This window comes from Trematomus bernacchii, unplaced genomic scaffold (genome assembly GCF_902827165.1).
Source record: "Trematomus bernacchii unplaced genomic scaffold, fTreBer1.1, whole genome shotgun sequence".
NCBI lineage: Eukaryota > Metazoa > Chordata > Actinopteri > Perciformes > Nototheniidae > Trematomus > Trematomus bernacchii.
The window spans coordinates 612,895-628,102 of NW_022987626.1; the positions used below are offsets into that span (position 1 = coordinate 612,895).

At 39.8% G+C, this 15,208-nt stretch overlaps 1 protein-coding gene across 1 annotated transcript in view; it reads left to right on the forward strand.

The window, feature by feature from the left end:
• zmat4a (zinc finger, matrin-type 4a) overlaps positions 1-15,208 on the forward strand; it is a gene marked incomplete at its 3' end in the record, with an annotated part of 149,723 nt that overhangs the window by 59,023 nt on the left and 75,492 nt on the right. Inside the window, exon 3 of the mRNA XM_034132962.1 lies at positions 4,759-4,848. Coding sequence (XP_033988853.1) covers positions 4,759-4,848 — 90 coding nt within the window. The remainder of the gene's footprint in view (positions 1-4,758; positions 4,849-15,208) is intronic.

The following is a 15,208-nucleotide window of genomic DNA, read 5'->3' on the forward strand; positions in this document are numbered from 1 at the left end:
TCCAGATTTGCGTCCGATATGACGTAATATCTGAAATGTGGACCCACGGCCCTATCAGAAACGTTGCTATCAGAAACAATGCCCGACTGTTTTGGACGTATATTACGTTAAGCCTTTGAGCTCCATACTGTTTCAGAAATGATCCTTGATAATCCATGATATGGCGTTTCATCACGGCAGTATTTAGTTTAGACAGTAGCAGCCGGGTCCCGCATGAGCTCCGCCCCCTCTTTTTAATTTTTTAGCAATTTTGGTAAAGCTTTATACCCCAAATCAGCACTTTTGAAACAGGAAGTGAAATAGAGGGATATGAGGCATGGCTAGAATGGGTGATCTGTTTGGTATTTTGAGCAAAACACTTCATAGACATGTTTTTTATATATTTGTATATATCTGAGACCTATGCTATTGCCTAAAAATAGCATGATAGGTGACCTTTAATATGAAGTGTTACCAAAAACGGTTATTTCATTTATCTAAATAAGTATACATTGAAACGTATTAAGATCTAGCCCTGATGCAGAGAGGAGGATATCTGCAGCAGGAAGTGTTTGCTCTGCAGAAACAGTGATGATCCCTCAGCGTGTGGAAGCTCTTCAGGGTGGCATAACACCAAATGCCTCGAGGGCGCTTGACAGCAGGTGAAATATACTCTGATATAATTTGGGAGGTAATGGAAGCTCATCCTGTGTTAACGGCGCCTCTGTGGCAGCGACCTCACAGGAGAAGATGTTAAACTGTTGTTCATGTGCTCTGTGAATGTGGAAAAGCATTAAAACCACATTATTAACCGTCATCCTGTGGCGGAAAATATGTTGTATTTTTAGCAGCATAAAAAAGCTGCCTGTTGCACGTTTTCTTCTGGATGTTTACTCGCTCATATTTCGTCCCTGTTGATACAGAGTTTGAAATGTCTCTGCTGTAATGAGCGTGTTATTTTCATTTGGTTATAAAATATCTAAATAACCTCTTAATTTTACCGAAAAGTAACAACACAAAGGCGGAGTATGCTTTGTTCCTGTCGAGCTAATTGTTTTAAAGAAATACTCCTAGAAGTTTACGCGAAACATATTATTTTTAAAGACACAGAGTTAATCAAAGCAGTTTTAATTAAATAAGTATAACAAGATACCTGTGTCCTTATTTACAAATACCTTACTAAGATCAAGGCATTGACGGAGCCTGTGTCTGTCAAAAAGACCCCAAAGAGACCGGAACTTTCTACTAAGACATGCAAAACACAAAAACCAACCAAACACAGACACAAACAGACCAAGAAGAGACTCAAAACTTCAACAAAAACACGCAAAACAACCGTTAACAGACACAAAACAATACCAAACAGATGCAAAACAACCAGCAAAAAGACAGAGAATAACCAAATACACACATAAAGACCATAAAGAGACACAACACAACTAAAAAGGGAAATGTAAGTGTATAATGCCTTTAACAAAGGGACGCAAAACAACTAAAAAAGGATGCAAAACGACCACCAGACACATCACAATCATAAAGAAACAGAAAATGCCTTAAATAATATGCAGAAGGACCAAACAGAGCTCAACACGTACACTAAGACACACAAAACAACAACAAACGGATGCACAACGACCACAATAAGCCAAAAAACAGCCAAAAAGACACTGAAAAAAGCAACAAAGAGACAGATAATGGATTAAAATAAATGCCATTAAATAAGTGTACCAAGTGTGTCCTTAATGCTCTCCTCATCTACACCTACGTCACTTCCGGGCGAAAATTACGGCCCCGCTCACTTTTGGGGGAAAACAACGCTGTCATTTGAATGGCGGTCAATACACATTCTGAAGTTTTTAACTATCCGATCAGACATTTTTGAAAACCGTGGATTTTTGGATCTTCAAAGAGCCCGAAATCGACGATCGGGCTCGATATATGGTTAAATTAAAATCAGTAGGCCAGGCGGTCATTTCGCCAGCTGTTACTCTCATGAGCGAGGTGGAAAATAATTGTGTTATCATGCCAAAACGCTGCTGTGTCGTTTATTGCACCTCAAACATAAAAACAAATCCAGAGTTCAGTGTTTCTGAACTTCCTCTAAGAAGAAAGGACAAAGAAGAGCTCTGTGGCTTCAGGCTCGATCGCCATTCAAATGACAGCGTTGTTTCCCCCAAAAGTGGGCGGGGCCGTAATTTTCGCCCGGAAGTGACGTAGATGTTACTCTCATCTAGGGCTGTGCGATTATGGAAAAAATCATAATCACGATTATTTTGGTCAATAATTGATATCACGATTATTAAAAAACGATTATCCATTTACTTTGAAAACATCCATTTATTGTAAAATAAAATTGGAACAGTATGTTTTTAACAGTTGATTACCCTGAACTTAAAGTATAATTCAACTGAAAAAACAATTAAAAAAAATATTTAAAAAAATAATAATTACATTTTTTTTTTTTTTTTTATAAAAATAATAATCGTTTTATTTCGATTACGTTGTTTTCGTAATCGTTGCAAGCCAAAATCGTAATCGAGATTAAAATACGATTAATTGCACAGCCCTACTCTCATCTATGGACATCGATCGCCTACTGCTATATTTAACCATATATCGAGCCCGATCGTCAATTTCCAATGATTTCATGTAATTGTTTGCTTGTCTGGCCATCGTAATCGGGCTCCTTGAAGATCCAAAAATCCACGGTTTTCTTACATTTCTGATCGGATTGGCAAAAACTTCAGAATTTGTGTGGACCGCCATTCAAATGACAGCGTTGTTTTCCCCCAGAAGTGGGCGGAGCCGTAATTTTTGCCCAGAAGTGATGCATGTGTTACTCTCATGTATAACAATGTCAATTTCCCCTCTGATTCTGATCTTTGGAGGAAAGCTTCGTTAAATGGTCTTCTCTTGTTGTTAATGGGACTTCTACCTGGAAGAAATGGGAGTCAGATCATTAAAAAACATTATTGGAAGAGGCAGGAAATGCACAGAGCAATCAGCGGACATCAATAGGTGAAAATCTATGATGGTGTTTTGTTGAGAGAATACTAATCAGCATGCATTTTGTGATGGCAAAACCTCATATAAGTTGACATTCAACACACAATAAATGCTTCTTTTGGCCGTGAAAATAAGACTCCTAGAAGATACGAGACACCTGGGGTCTCTACGGACTCTTAAAGGACAGAGTATTTGTCTCTTGATGTGTTAAACCCTCCACTATGATCCCAGTTATCCTCCTAATTGTGTCTTTCTGCTCTGTGAGGATGAGCATATGGTGAACAGTGGCTTTTTTACAGTATTTCCAAAGAAAAAAGTTGCATTATCTGTGGGCGGGACAGCTACAAATCTGATTAAACTGAAAGTAAGTCTCTGTAAAGCCGAACTGGACACAGATTCATGAGATAATACTCGATAAGATTCATCAACACTCTTTCACATTGTCATTTGTTACAAGAAAATCCATAATAGCTGCTTTACAAAGCTTAATAATATCCTCTTATATTGTTCAGAAAAGTGTCTTAATGTTATTTTTGTGTTCATTATTTCCAACGTTGACGATCTAACCTGATTATCCCCAAAACAGCAATCATTTACTTATAACACGGGCAGTGTTTTGCACATTAGACAAAGGCAATGCATTGTAAAAAGGTGTTTTAAAATTCATTGCTGGTTCAATATTATCTACTCCTCTGGCCAAAAGTGAAAAAGCCTTTAATCATTTCACCCCCTGCAGAAAGCTGTTTGTGCAGCAACTCAGTTTTATTCGAACATGAAATCCATCTGATTAAAGGCTTTCTATCTCTTTACCAGAACAGAGCCTCAGACCTTTCTTATTTTAAATGAAACCTCCTCTTTTGGGACCCAAAAACACAGAAATTAGTCATAATTTCAGCACTTCCTGTCCTCTGGTCTGGAGGTCAGTGGTTTTCTGAATGTGTTTTTGGTTGTTTTCCTAAAATAAGGTCTGTGGTTAACAGTTTTTGTTCTACTTCATAAAACACATCAGTTAATACCCCACTGGTGGATTTAGAAACGGAGGTTGCTAACAAGTGTCTAAATTAGACGACTAAACGTCATCACGCCCAACATTAGCCTCCTTTAGCTTAGCGGTGGTGACGTGAAGTCATGTGACCGTGCTGTAGTTCCTTTATAGCCCAACATTAGCCGCCTTTAGCTTAGCGGTGGTGAGGTGAAGTCATGTGACCGTGCTGTAGTTCCTTTATAGCCCAACATTAGCCACCTTTAGCTTAGCGGTGGTGAGGTGAAGTCATGTGACCGTGCTGTAGTTCCTTTATAGCCCAACATTAGCCTCCTTTAGCTTAGCGGTGGTGATGTGAAGTCATGTGACCTTCCTGTAGTTCCTTTATAGCCCAACATTAGCCTCCTTTAGCTTAGCGGTGGTGACGTGAAGTCATGTGACCTTCCTGTAGTTCCTTTATAGCCCAACATTAGCCACCTTTAGCTTAGCGGTGGTGACGTGAAGTCATGTGACCGTGCTGTAGTTCCATTATAGCCCAACATTAGCCTCCTTTAGCTTATCGGTTAAGCTTTTTACTCCTGGCGATTGAGAGGACTCCTCATTGCCATTAAAGCTTGTTTGTTGAGATTTTCTGCATAATCCAAAATCCGACTGTAAAATCCCATTAGCATTTTGACATGGGAGATGCTAACATTCAGAAATACATTTTCCCTGACCACCTTATCGCTAACACAACAACATGTCAAATCATTTGTTTATTTCTAACTTTTGTCCCTTTTTCTCCCCCTCAGAGTCGGAAACACGCCAACAAAGTGCGTCTGTACTACATGCTACATCCTGTGGATGGAGGCTGCCCCGCCAAGAAGCTCAGAACAGACAATGTGAGTCCGTGTGATTTAACATCCTCCTCTTGTTCCCTGTAATCTCTGACAAACATGCCCACAGCCTGCCAGTCTCTCATGGAAACCCGTATGTATTGTTGGTGGATTTTCCTGCTTTTTCCCATCATGCCCCCCTCCCTCCAGATCGCAGATTAACATGTTTTTAGAGCGATGAACAATGTGACAGTGATGTGTCTGTGGTCGGATGCTAAGGGATGCCAAGTGTTCGTTCAATACAGAGACACGTCGTGATGCTCCCGTCCCTCCCAGTGCTGAGAACTGGACGAACACGACTTGTTTGACAGATTCAATTATGAGGTCTGTCGCTCGATGAGTGTGTGTGAAAGTGTCTGCTGGGAAGTGTGGATTTGAACACTTAAAGACAACTTTTTATTCCTATGTGTCGGATATTCTCAAAGAGTGTTTAAACTACAGAGATTCTCAACCTGTCCAAGAGACTATTTAACTTCTCCCTCTTACGGTTTAAATGCTTATGTCTTACTTCTTTTGGTTGAGCACTAGCAGCATTATAGATAAAAACTGTTATAACTTAAAGCTCACCTATTATGCTAGAAATATATAATAGGGGATCTTTAATACCAGTTAATTTAAAAGCCTAAGAAACAGTTTCTTTGTAAAGTAAAGGTTGATAAAGCTGGCGACGCAATGCAAAGTAATAGCAGTTTTAAGACTTTAAACGGAAATGTGGAAGCTTGAAATCAGCTCTTATCGTCTTTTCAAAAGGACTTAGGAAAAGAGACTGCGGTGCTTTTGAGAATCCGACCGACATTATCCACGTGTTTACGATACGCCAGCATGCTAACCCTACTAGCTTGTGCCCAAAGATGCCTTCAGAATAAAGCATCAATAATGACTCTTTGAGAGCTCTTTCACTCTCCTTTCATTTCCATTTCCCTTCTTTTTTCCATTTCCTCTGATTGCACTTGGATGCCATTTTCTACTTTCCTCTTCCTCCTCCTTTCCCCTCTATCCTTCCTTTTCTACGTCCCACTTTTCCATCCTTCCCTTCCCTTTCCTCCTCTGTTATAAACTCTCCTTCTCTCTAATTTCATTTCCATTAATAATCTTAATCCCTTTCCTTCCCTCTCTTCCTATCTCATCCTTTCCTCTGCTTTTCCTCCACTCTCCTCCTCATCCTCCATTTCCATTATTCTCCTCTCACCTCTTTCTCCTTCTGCTTTCCTTTCCTAATCCCTTTCCTTATTACCCTCCCCTCTCCTCACCATCCTCCTTCTCATCCTCCCTGCGTGTTCCTTGAGTTACCTCCATTTATTCACCATTTCTTTTTCTGATATCTCGTCGTCCCTCCTTTAGTTTTCACGTCCAACATCATTTCCCCACTTTTCCTCTTCCTCATATTCCTGCAGAACGTCTTTCTTTGATTTGTTTTCTGTAATCTCTGAGACACAGGAGTCTTGTTCTCTGTCTGCTGATGATTGTATCTCTCACACTGATACAGTTAAGCATCAGAAGTAGTAACATGTCCGCCTCACTTCATCATTCCCTCTCCTACTTCCTGTCAGGAAACACATGCTTACAGACTGTTTCACCAACAGCAGACAAACCCTTTCAAACGTTGCCATTCAGCATTTGATTTATACTAATACACCACTTTGCATATTGCAATTTACATGATATATATTGTAGTGCCAATTGGACGACGATGAATCTCTTTGGGAAGATATCAGGGTTTAACCTGTTAAGCCCCGAGCCTGTTTTTCAGGTTTCAGGCTCGAAAATGACATGCCCAAAACAAATGACTACAACTTCACTTCTAAAAGGGTTATATGAATAATTTATTTTATCAAAGCAAGGTTACATCTGTGAGTTCGGTGTAGAAGTGTCAGAATCAATATAGATTTTTCTCAGTCAGAGTAAATTCAGATGGAACATAGTAAAAAAAAGGTAAATTCTTACCTCCGCCTAAAGAAAAAACATTACTTATAGTGAAAACCACCCTTGAATGATGGGATGGTAGACTAAAAGCTTTAGGAATCCAAATTATAACATATAATAAGTACCCTGTATCAAGATTGAGGCAAAACAAGTGAAATTTGACCTTTTTAGAGAGGTTTAGCAAAAAAAGTTCCAGGCGGAATAAGCTTTCGGCACATTTGGGTACATCTGGTTCCATCAGTGCCATTTGACCTTTTTCAGGTACCAGACTATAAAAATGATGTAGTACATTGAATTATCACCATAGGTATTCATTTCATCCAAAGAATTTTTTTTTAAATAAAACTTTTTTTTTTTTTTTTTTTGTGAATAAAAAAAAAAGACCCGCCGACGGGGGCTTTGGGGCTTAACAGGTTAATACAAACACAGTCCTTCAATAATCAGATATGTTCAGTGTTGTTTCAATGGGATTTGACAGTTGAAAAATATTGCATATCAACCCTTTTATTTGGCTTTGTTTGGACCTGGCTTATGTTAGAAACAGGTGGGTACATTTTAATGTTCCTTGGTTGATGAACAATCAACACATCAGGCCGTCTAATTAAGCTCTCCAAAAGCAACACAAGTTCACAACAACAAGGATCTAAAACACTCACAGGATCCATGAAAAACATTATGAAGCTTTGACATCTCCCAACGGGATGTCAGACACTTTGAGGACAGTGTGAACATTATTGAAATTAAAAGCTGGTCTGTACCTGAAAGCAGCTTTTCATTAGCGCTCACATAATGGATTTATAAGCTTAAGTAGTTAATGGGTAATGTGGAAAAAGGTGTAATTTATTTAACTATCAATCTCTTAAAAGTAGAGAAACTAAATTAAATTAAAGGAAAAAAAGAAATATTAAGTCAAATGCAACTACATAAAAAAATATGGAATACAATTCTCTACCAAGGGAGATTTCCACTTACATTTACATTAATTTCTTATACTACTACTACGAGCGCACGGATAGAAAAACCTTTCATATAATAACTCTGATGAACGTGTCGCTGTTACACATCCGACAAAATTGAACAGATTATCTCTGTGTGTGTGCATGTCTCTTCCTTCTGTGGTGTGTGTGTGTGTGTGTGTGTGTGTGTGTGTGTGTGTGTGTGTGTGTGTGTGTGTGTGTGTGTGTGTGTGTGTGTGGTGTGTGTGTGTGTGTGTGTGTGTGTGTGTGTGTGTGTGTGTGTGTGTGTGTGTGTGTGTGTGTGTGTGTGTGTGTGTGTGTGTGTGTGTGTGTGTGTGTGTGTGTGTGTGTGTGTGTGTGTGTGTGTGTGTGTGTATTGCATAGAAACATGGACACAGCTGTTACACCAGCATATATCTATCTATTATATCTCTGAGTTTGAAGGGAAATGTGTCGTTGGGTGTTTGATGTTAGTTCATGTGAGGTGACCTTCAGTGTGTGTGTGTGTGTGTGTGTGTGTGTGTGTGATGGTGTAAAGGTCTGGCGGCTCTGCTTTTATCTCTTCAAAGCCATGAAAGCAGCATACAGATCCACACTTTAAAGGGCTATTAAGTCCCATTATGCTGGAGTCACGATGGAGATAAGGCCAGTTTAACTACCTTATAATAGAAAAAAAACTTAGAATAAACCTTTGTTAAACTCAGGTGTTAAAGCAGCAGAAATAAGAGCATGGAGACAGTAGAGACACTACATACTGATATACACCTGAACATCAGCAGGAGAGGACTCTTTAAAGTAGAGACACTACATACTGATATACACCTGAACATCAGCCGGAGAGGACTCTTTAAAGTAGAGACACTACATACTGATATACACCTGAACATCAGCAGGAGAGGACTCTTTAAAGTAGAGACACTACACACTGATATACACCTGAACATCAGCCGGAGAGGACTCTTTAAAGTAGAGACACTACATACTGATATACACCTGAACATCAGCAGGAGAGGACTCTTTAAAGTAGAGACACTACATACTGATATACACCTGAACATCAGCAGGAGAGGACTCTTTAAAGTAGAGACACTACATACTGATATACACCTGAACATCAGCAGGAGAGGACTCTTTAAAGTAGAGACACTACATACTGATATACACCTGAACATCAGCAGGAGAGGACTCTTTAAAGTAGAGACACTACATACTGATATACACCTGAACATCAGCAGGAGAGGACTCTTTAAAGTAGAGACACTACATACTGATATACACCTGAACATCAGCAGGAGAGGACTCTTTAAAGTAGAGACACTACATACTGATACACGCCTGAACATCAGCAGGAGAGGACTCTTTAAAGTAGAGACACTACATACTGATATACACCTGAACATCAGCAGGAGAGGACTCTTTAAAGTAGAGACACTACATACTGATAAACACCTGAACATCAGCAGAAGAGGACTCTTTAAAGTAGAGACACTACATACTGACATACACCTGAACATCAGCAGGAGAGGACTCTTTAAAGTAGAGACACTACATACTGATATACACCTGAACATCAGCAGGAGAGGACTCTTTAAAGTAGAGACACTACATACTGATATACACCTGAACATCAGCAGGAGAGGACTCTTTAAAGTAGAGACACTACATACTGATACACGCCTGAACATCAGCAGGAGAGGACTCTTTAAAGTAGAGACACTACATACTGATATACACCTGAACATCAGCAGGAGAGAACTCTTTAAAGTAGAGACACTACATACTGATATACACCTGAACATCAGCAGGAGAGGACTCTTTAAAGTAGAGACACTACATACTGATATACACCTGAACATCAGCAGGAGATGACTCTTTAAAGTAGAGACACTACATACTGATATACACCTGAACATCAGCAGGAGAGGACTCTTTAAAGTAGAGACACTACATACAGTACTGATATACACCTGAACATCAGCAGGAGAGGACTCTTTAAAGTAGAGACACTATATACAGTACTGATATACACCTGAACATCAGCAGGAGAGGACTCTTTAAAGTAGAGACACTACATACTGTTATACACCTGAACATCAGCAGGAGAGGACTCTTTAAAGTAGAGACACTACATACTGTTATACACCTGAACATCAGCAGGAGAGGACTCTTTAAAGTGGAGACACTACATACAGTACTGATATACACCTGAACATCAGCAGGAGAGGACTCTTTAAAGTAGAGACACTACATACTGATATACAACTGAACATCAGCAGGAGAGGACTCTTTAAAGTAGAGACACTACATACTGATATACACCTGAACATCAGCAGGAGAGGACTCTTTAAAGTAGAGACACTACATACAGTACTGATATACACCTGAACATCAGCAGGAGAGGACTCTTTAAAGTAGAGACACTACATACAATACTGATATACACCTGAACATCAGCAGGAGAGGACTCTTTAAAGTAGAGACACTACATACTGTTATACACCTGAACATCAGCAGGAGAGGACTCTTTAAAGTGGAGACACTACATACAGTACTGATATACACCTGAACATCAGCAGGAGAGGACTCTTTAAAGTAGAGACACTACATACTGTTATACACCTGAACATCAGCAGGAGAGGACTCTTTTAAAGTAGAGACACTACATACTGATATACACCTGAACATCAGCAGGAGAGGACTCTTTAAAGTAGAGACACTACATACTGATACACACCTGAACATCAGCAGGAGAGGACTCTTTAAAGTAGAGACACTACATACTGATATACACCTGAACATCAGCAGGAGAGGACTCTTTAAAGTAGAGACACTACACACTGATATACACCTGAACATCAGCCGGAGAGGACTCTTTAAAGTAGAGACACTACATACTGATATACACCTGAACATCAGCAGGAGAGGACTCTTTAAAGTAGAGACACTACACACTGATATACACCTGAACATCAGCCGGAGAGGACTCTTTAAAGTAGAGACACTACATACTGATATACACCTGAACATCAGCAGGAGAGGACTCTTTAAAGTAGAGACACTACATACTGATATACACCTGAACATCAGCAGGAGAGGACTCTTTAAAGTAGAGACACTACATACTGATATACACCTGAACATCAGCAGGAGAGGACTCTTTAAAGTAGAGACACTACATACTGATATACACCTGAACATCAGCAGGAGAGGACTCTTTAAAGTAGAGACACTACATACTGATATACACCTGAACATCAGCAGGAGAGGACTCTTTAAAGTAGAGACACTACATACTGATATACACCTGAACATCAGCAGGAGAGGACTCTTTAAAGTAGAGACACTACATACTGATACACGCCTGAACATCAGCAGGAGAGGACTCTTTAAAGTAGAGACACTACATACTGATATACACCTGAACATCAGCAGGAGAGGACTCTTTAAAGTAGAGACACTACATACTGATAAACACCTGAACATCAGCAGAAGAGGACTCTTTAAAGTAGAGACACTACATACTGACATACACCTGAACATCAGCAGGAGAGGACTCTTTAAAGTAGAGACACTACATACTGATATACACCTGAACATCAGCAGGAGAGGACTCTTTAAAGTAGAGACACTACATACTGATATACACCTGAACATCAGCAGGAGAGGACTCTTTAAAGTAGAGACACTACATACTGATACACGCCTGAACATCAGCAGGAGAGGACTCTTTAAAGTAGAGACACTACATACTGATATACACCTGAACATCAGCAGGAGAGAACTCTTTAAAGTAGAGACACTACATACTGATATACACCTGAACATCAGCAGGAGAGGACTCTTTAAAGTAGAGACACTACATACAGTACTGATATACACCTGAACATCAGCAGGAGAGGACTCTTTAAAGTAGAGACACTATATACAGTACTGATATACACCTGAACATCAGCAGGAGAGGACTCTTTAAAGTAGAGACACTACATACTGTTATACACCTGAACATCAGCAGGAGAGGACTCTTTAAAGTAGAGACACTACATACTGATATACACCTGAACATCAGCAGGAGAGGACTCTTTAAAGTAGAGACACTACATACTGATACACGCCTGAACATCAGCAGGAGAGGACTCTTTAAAGTAGAGACACTACATACTGATATACACCTGAACATCAGCAAGAGAGAACTCTTTAAAGTAGAGACACTACATACTGATATACACCTGAACATCAGCAGGAGAGGACTCTTTAAAGTAGAGACACTACATACAGTACTGATATACACCTGAACATCAGCAGGAGAGGACTCTTTAAAGTAGAGACACTATATACAGTACTGATATACACCTGAACATCAGCAGGAGAGGACTCTTTAAAGTAGAGACACTACATACTGTTATACACCTGAACATCAGCAGGAGAGGACTCTTTAAAGTAGAGACACTACATACTGTTATACACCTGAACATCAGCAGGAGAGGACTCTTTAAAGTGGAGACACTACATACAGTACTGATATACACCTGAACATCAGCAGGAGAGGACTCTTTAAAGTAGAGACACTACATACTGATATACAACTGAACATCAGCAGGAGAGGACTCTTTAAAGTAGAGACACTACATACTGATATACACCTGAACATCAGCAGGAGAGGACTCTTTAAAGTAGATACACTACATACTGATATACACCTGAACATCAGCAGGAGAGGACTCTTTAAAGTAGAGACACTACATACAGTACTGATATACACCTGAACATCAGCAGGAGAGGACTCTTTAAAGTAGAGACACTACATACAATACTGATATACACCTGAACATCAGCAGGAGAGGACTCTTTAAAGTAGAGACACTACATACTGTTATACACCTGAACATCAGCAGGAGAGGACTCTTTAAAGTGGAGACACTACATACAGTACTGATATACACCTGAACATCAGCAGGAGAGGACTCTTTAAAGTAGAGACACTACATACTGTTATACACCTGAACATCAGCAGGAGAGGACTCTTTAAAGTAGAGACACTACATACTGATATACACCTGAACATCAGCAGGAGAGGACTCTTTAAAGTAGAGACACTACATACTGATACACACCTGAACATCAGCAGGAGAGGACTCTTTAAAGTAGAGACACTACATACTGATATACACCTGAACATCAGCAGGAGAGGACTCTTTAAAGTAGAGACACTACACACTGATATACACCTGAACATCAGCCGGAGAGGACTCTTTAAAGTAGAGACACTACATACTGATATACACCTGAACATCAGCAGGAGAGGACTCTTTAAAGTAGAGACACTACACACTGATATACACCTGAACATCAGCCGGAGAGGACTCTTTAAAGTAGAGACACTACATACTGATATACACCTGAACATCAGCAGGAGAGGACTCTTTAAAGTAGAGACACTACATACTGATATACACCTGAACATCAGCAGGAGAGGACTCTTTAAAGTAGAGACACTACATACTGATATACACCTGAACATCAGCAGGAGAGGACTCTTTAAAGTAGAGACACTACATACTGATATACACCTGAACATCAGCAGGAGAGGACTCTTTAAAGTAGAGACACTACATACTGATATACACCTGAACATCAGCAGGAGAGGACTCTTTAAAGTAGAGACACTACATACTGATATACACCTGAACATCAGCAGGAGAGGACTCTTTAAAGTAGAGACACTACATACTGATACACGCCTGAACATCAGCAGGAGAGGACTCTTTAAAGTAGAGACACTACATACTGATATACACCTGAACATCAGCAGGAGAGGACTCTTTAAAGTAGAGACACTACATACTGATAAACACCTGAACATCAGCAGAAGAGGACTCTTTAAAGTAGAGACACTACATACTGACATACACCTGAACATCAGCAGGAGAGGACTCTTTAAAGTAGAGACACTACATACTGATATACACCTGAACATCAGCAGGAGAGGACTCTTTAAAGTAGAGACACTACATACTGATATACACCTGAACATCAGCAGGAGAGGACTCTTTAAAGTAGAGACACTACATACTGATACACGCCTGAACATCAGCAGGAGAGGACTCTTTAAAGTAGAGACACTACATACTGATATACACCTGAACATCAGCAGGAGAGAACTCTTTAAAGTAGAGACACTACATACTGATATACACCTGAACATCAGCAGGAGAGGACTCTTTAAAGTAGAGACACTACATACTGATATACACCTGAACATCAGCAGGAGATGACTCTTTAAAGTAGAGACACTACATACTGATATACACCTGAACATCAGCAGGAGAGGACTCTTTAAAGTAGAGACACTACATACAGTACTGATATACACCTGAACATCAGCAGGAGAGGACTCTTTAAAGTAGAGACACTATATACAGTACTGATATACACCTGAACATCAGCAGGAGAGGACTCTTTAAAGTAGAGACACTACATACTGTTATACACCTGAACATCAGCAGGAGAGGACTCTTTAAAGTAGAGACACTACATACTGTTATACACCTGAACATCAGCAGGAGAGGACTCTTTAAAGTGGAGACACTACATACAGTACTGATATACACCTGAACATCAGCAGGAGAGGACTCTTTAAAGTAGAGACACTACATACTGATATACAACTGAACATCAGCAGGAGAGGACTCTTTAAAGTAGAGACACTACATACTGATATACACCTGAACATCAGCAGGAGAGGACTCTTTAAAGTAGATACACTACATACTGATATACACCTGAACATCAGCAGGAGAGGACTCTTTAAAGTAGAGACACTACATACAGTACTGATATACACCTGAACATCAGCAGGAGAGGACTCTTTAAAGTAGAGACACTACATACAATACTGATATACACCTGAACATCAGCAGGAGAGGACTCTTTAAAGTAGAGACACTACATACTGTTATACACCTGAACATCAGCAGGAGAGGACTCTTTAAAGTGGAGACACTACATACAGTACTGATATACACCTGAACATCAGCAGGAGAGGACTCTTTAAAGTAGAGACACTACATACTGTTATACACCTGAACATCAGCAGGAGAGGACTCTTTAAAGTAGAGACACTACATACTGATATACACCTGAACATCAGCAGGAGAGGACTCTTTAAAGTAGAGACACTACATACTGATACACACCTGAACATCAGCAGGAGAGGACTCTTTAAAGTAGAGACACTACATACTGATATACACCTGAACATCAGCAGGAGAGGACTCTTTAAAGTAGAGACACTACATACTGATATACACCTGAACATCAGCAGGAGAGGACTCTTTAAAGTAGAGACACTGCATACTGATATACACCTGAACATCAGCAGGAGAGGACTCTTTAAAGTAGAGACACTGCATACTGATAAACACCTGAACATCAGCAGGAGAGGACTCTTTAAAGTAGAGACACTACATACTGATAAACACCTGAACATC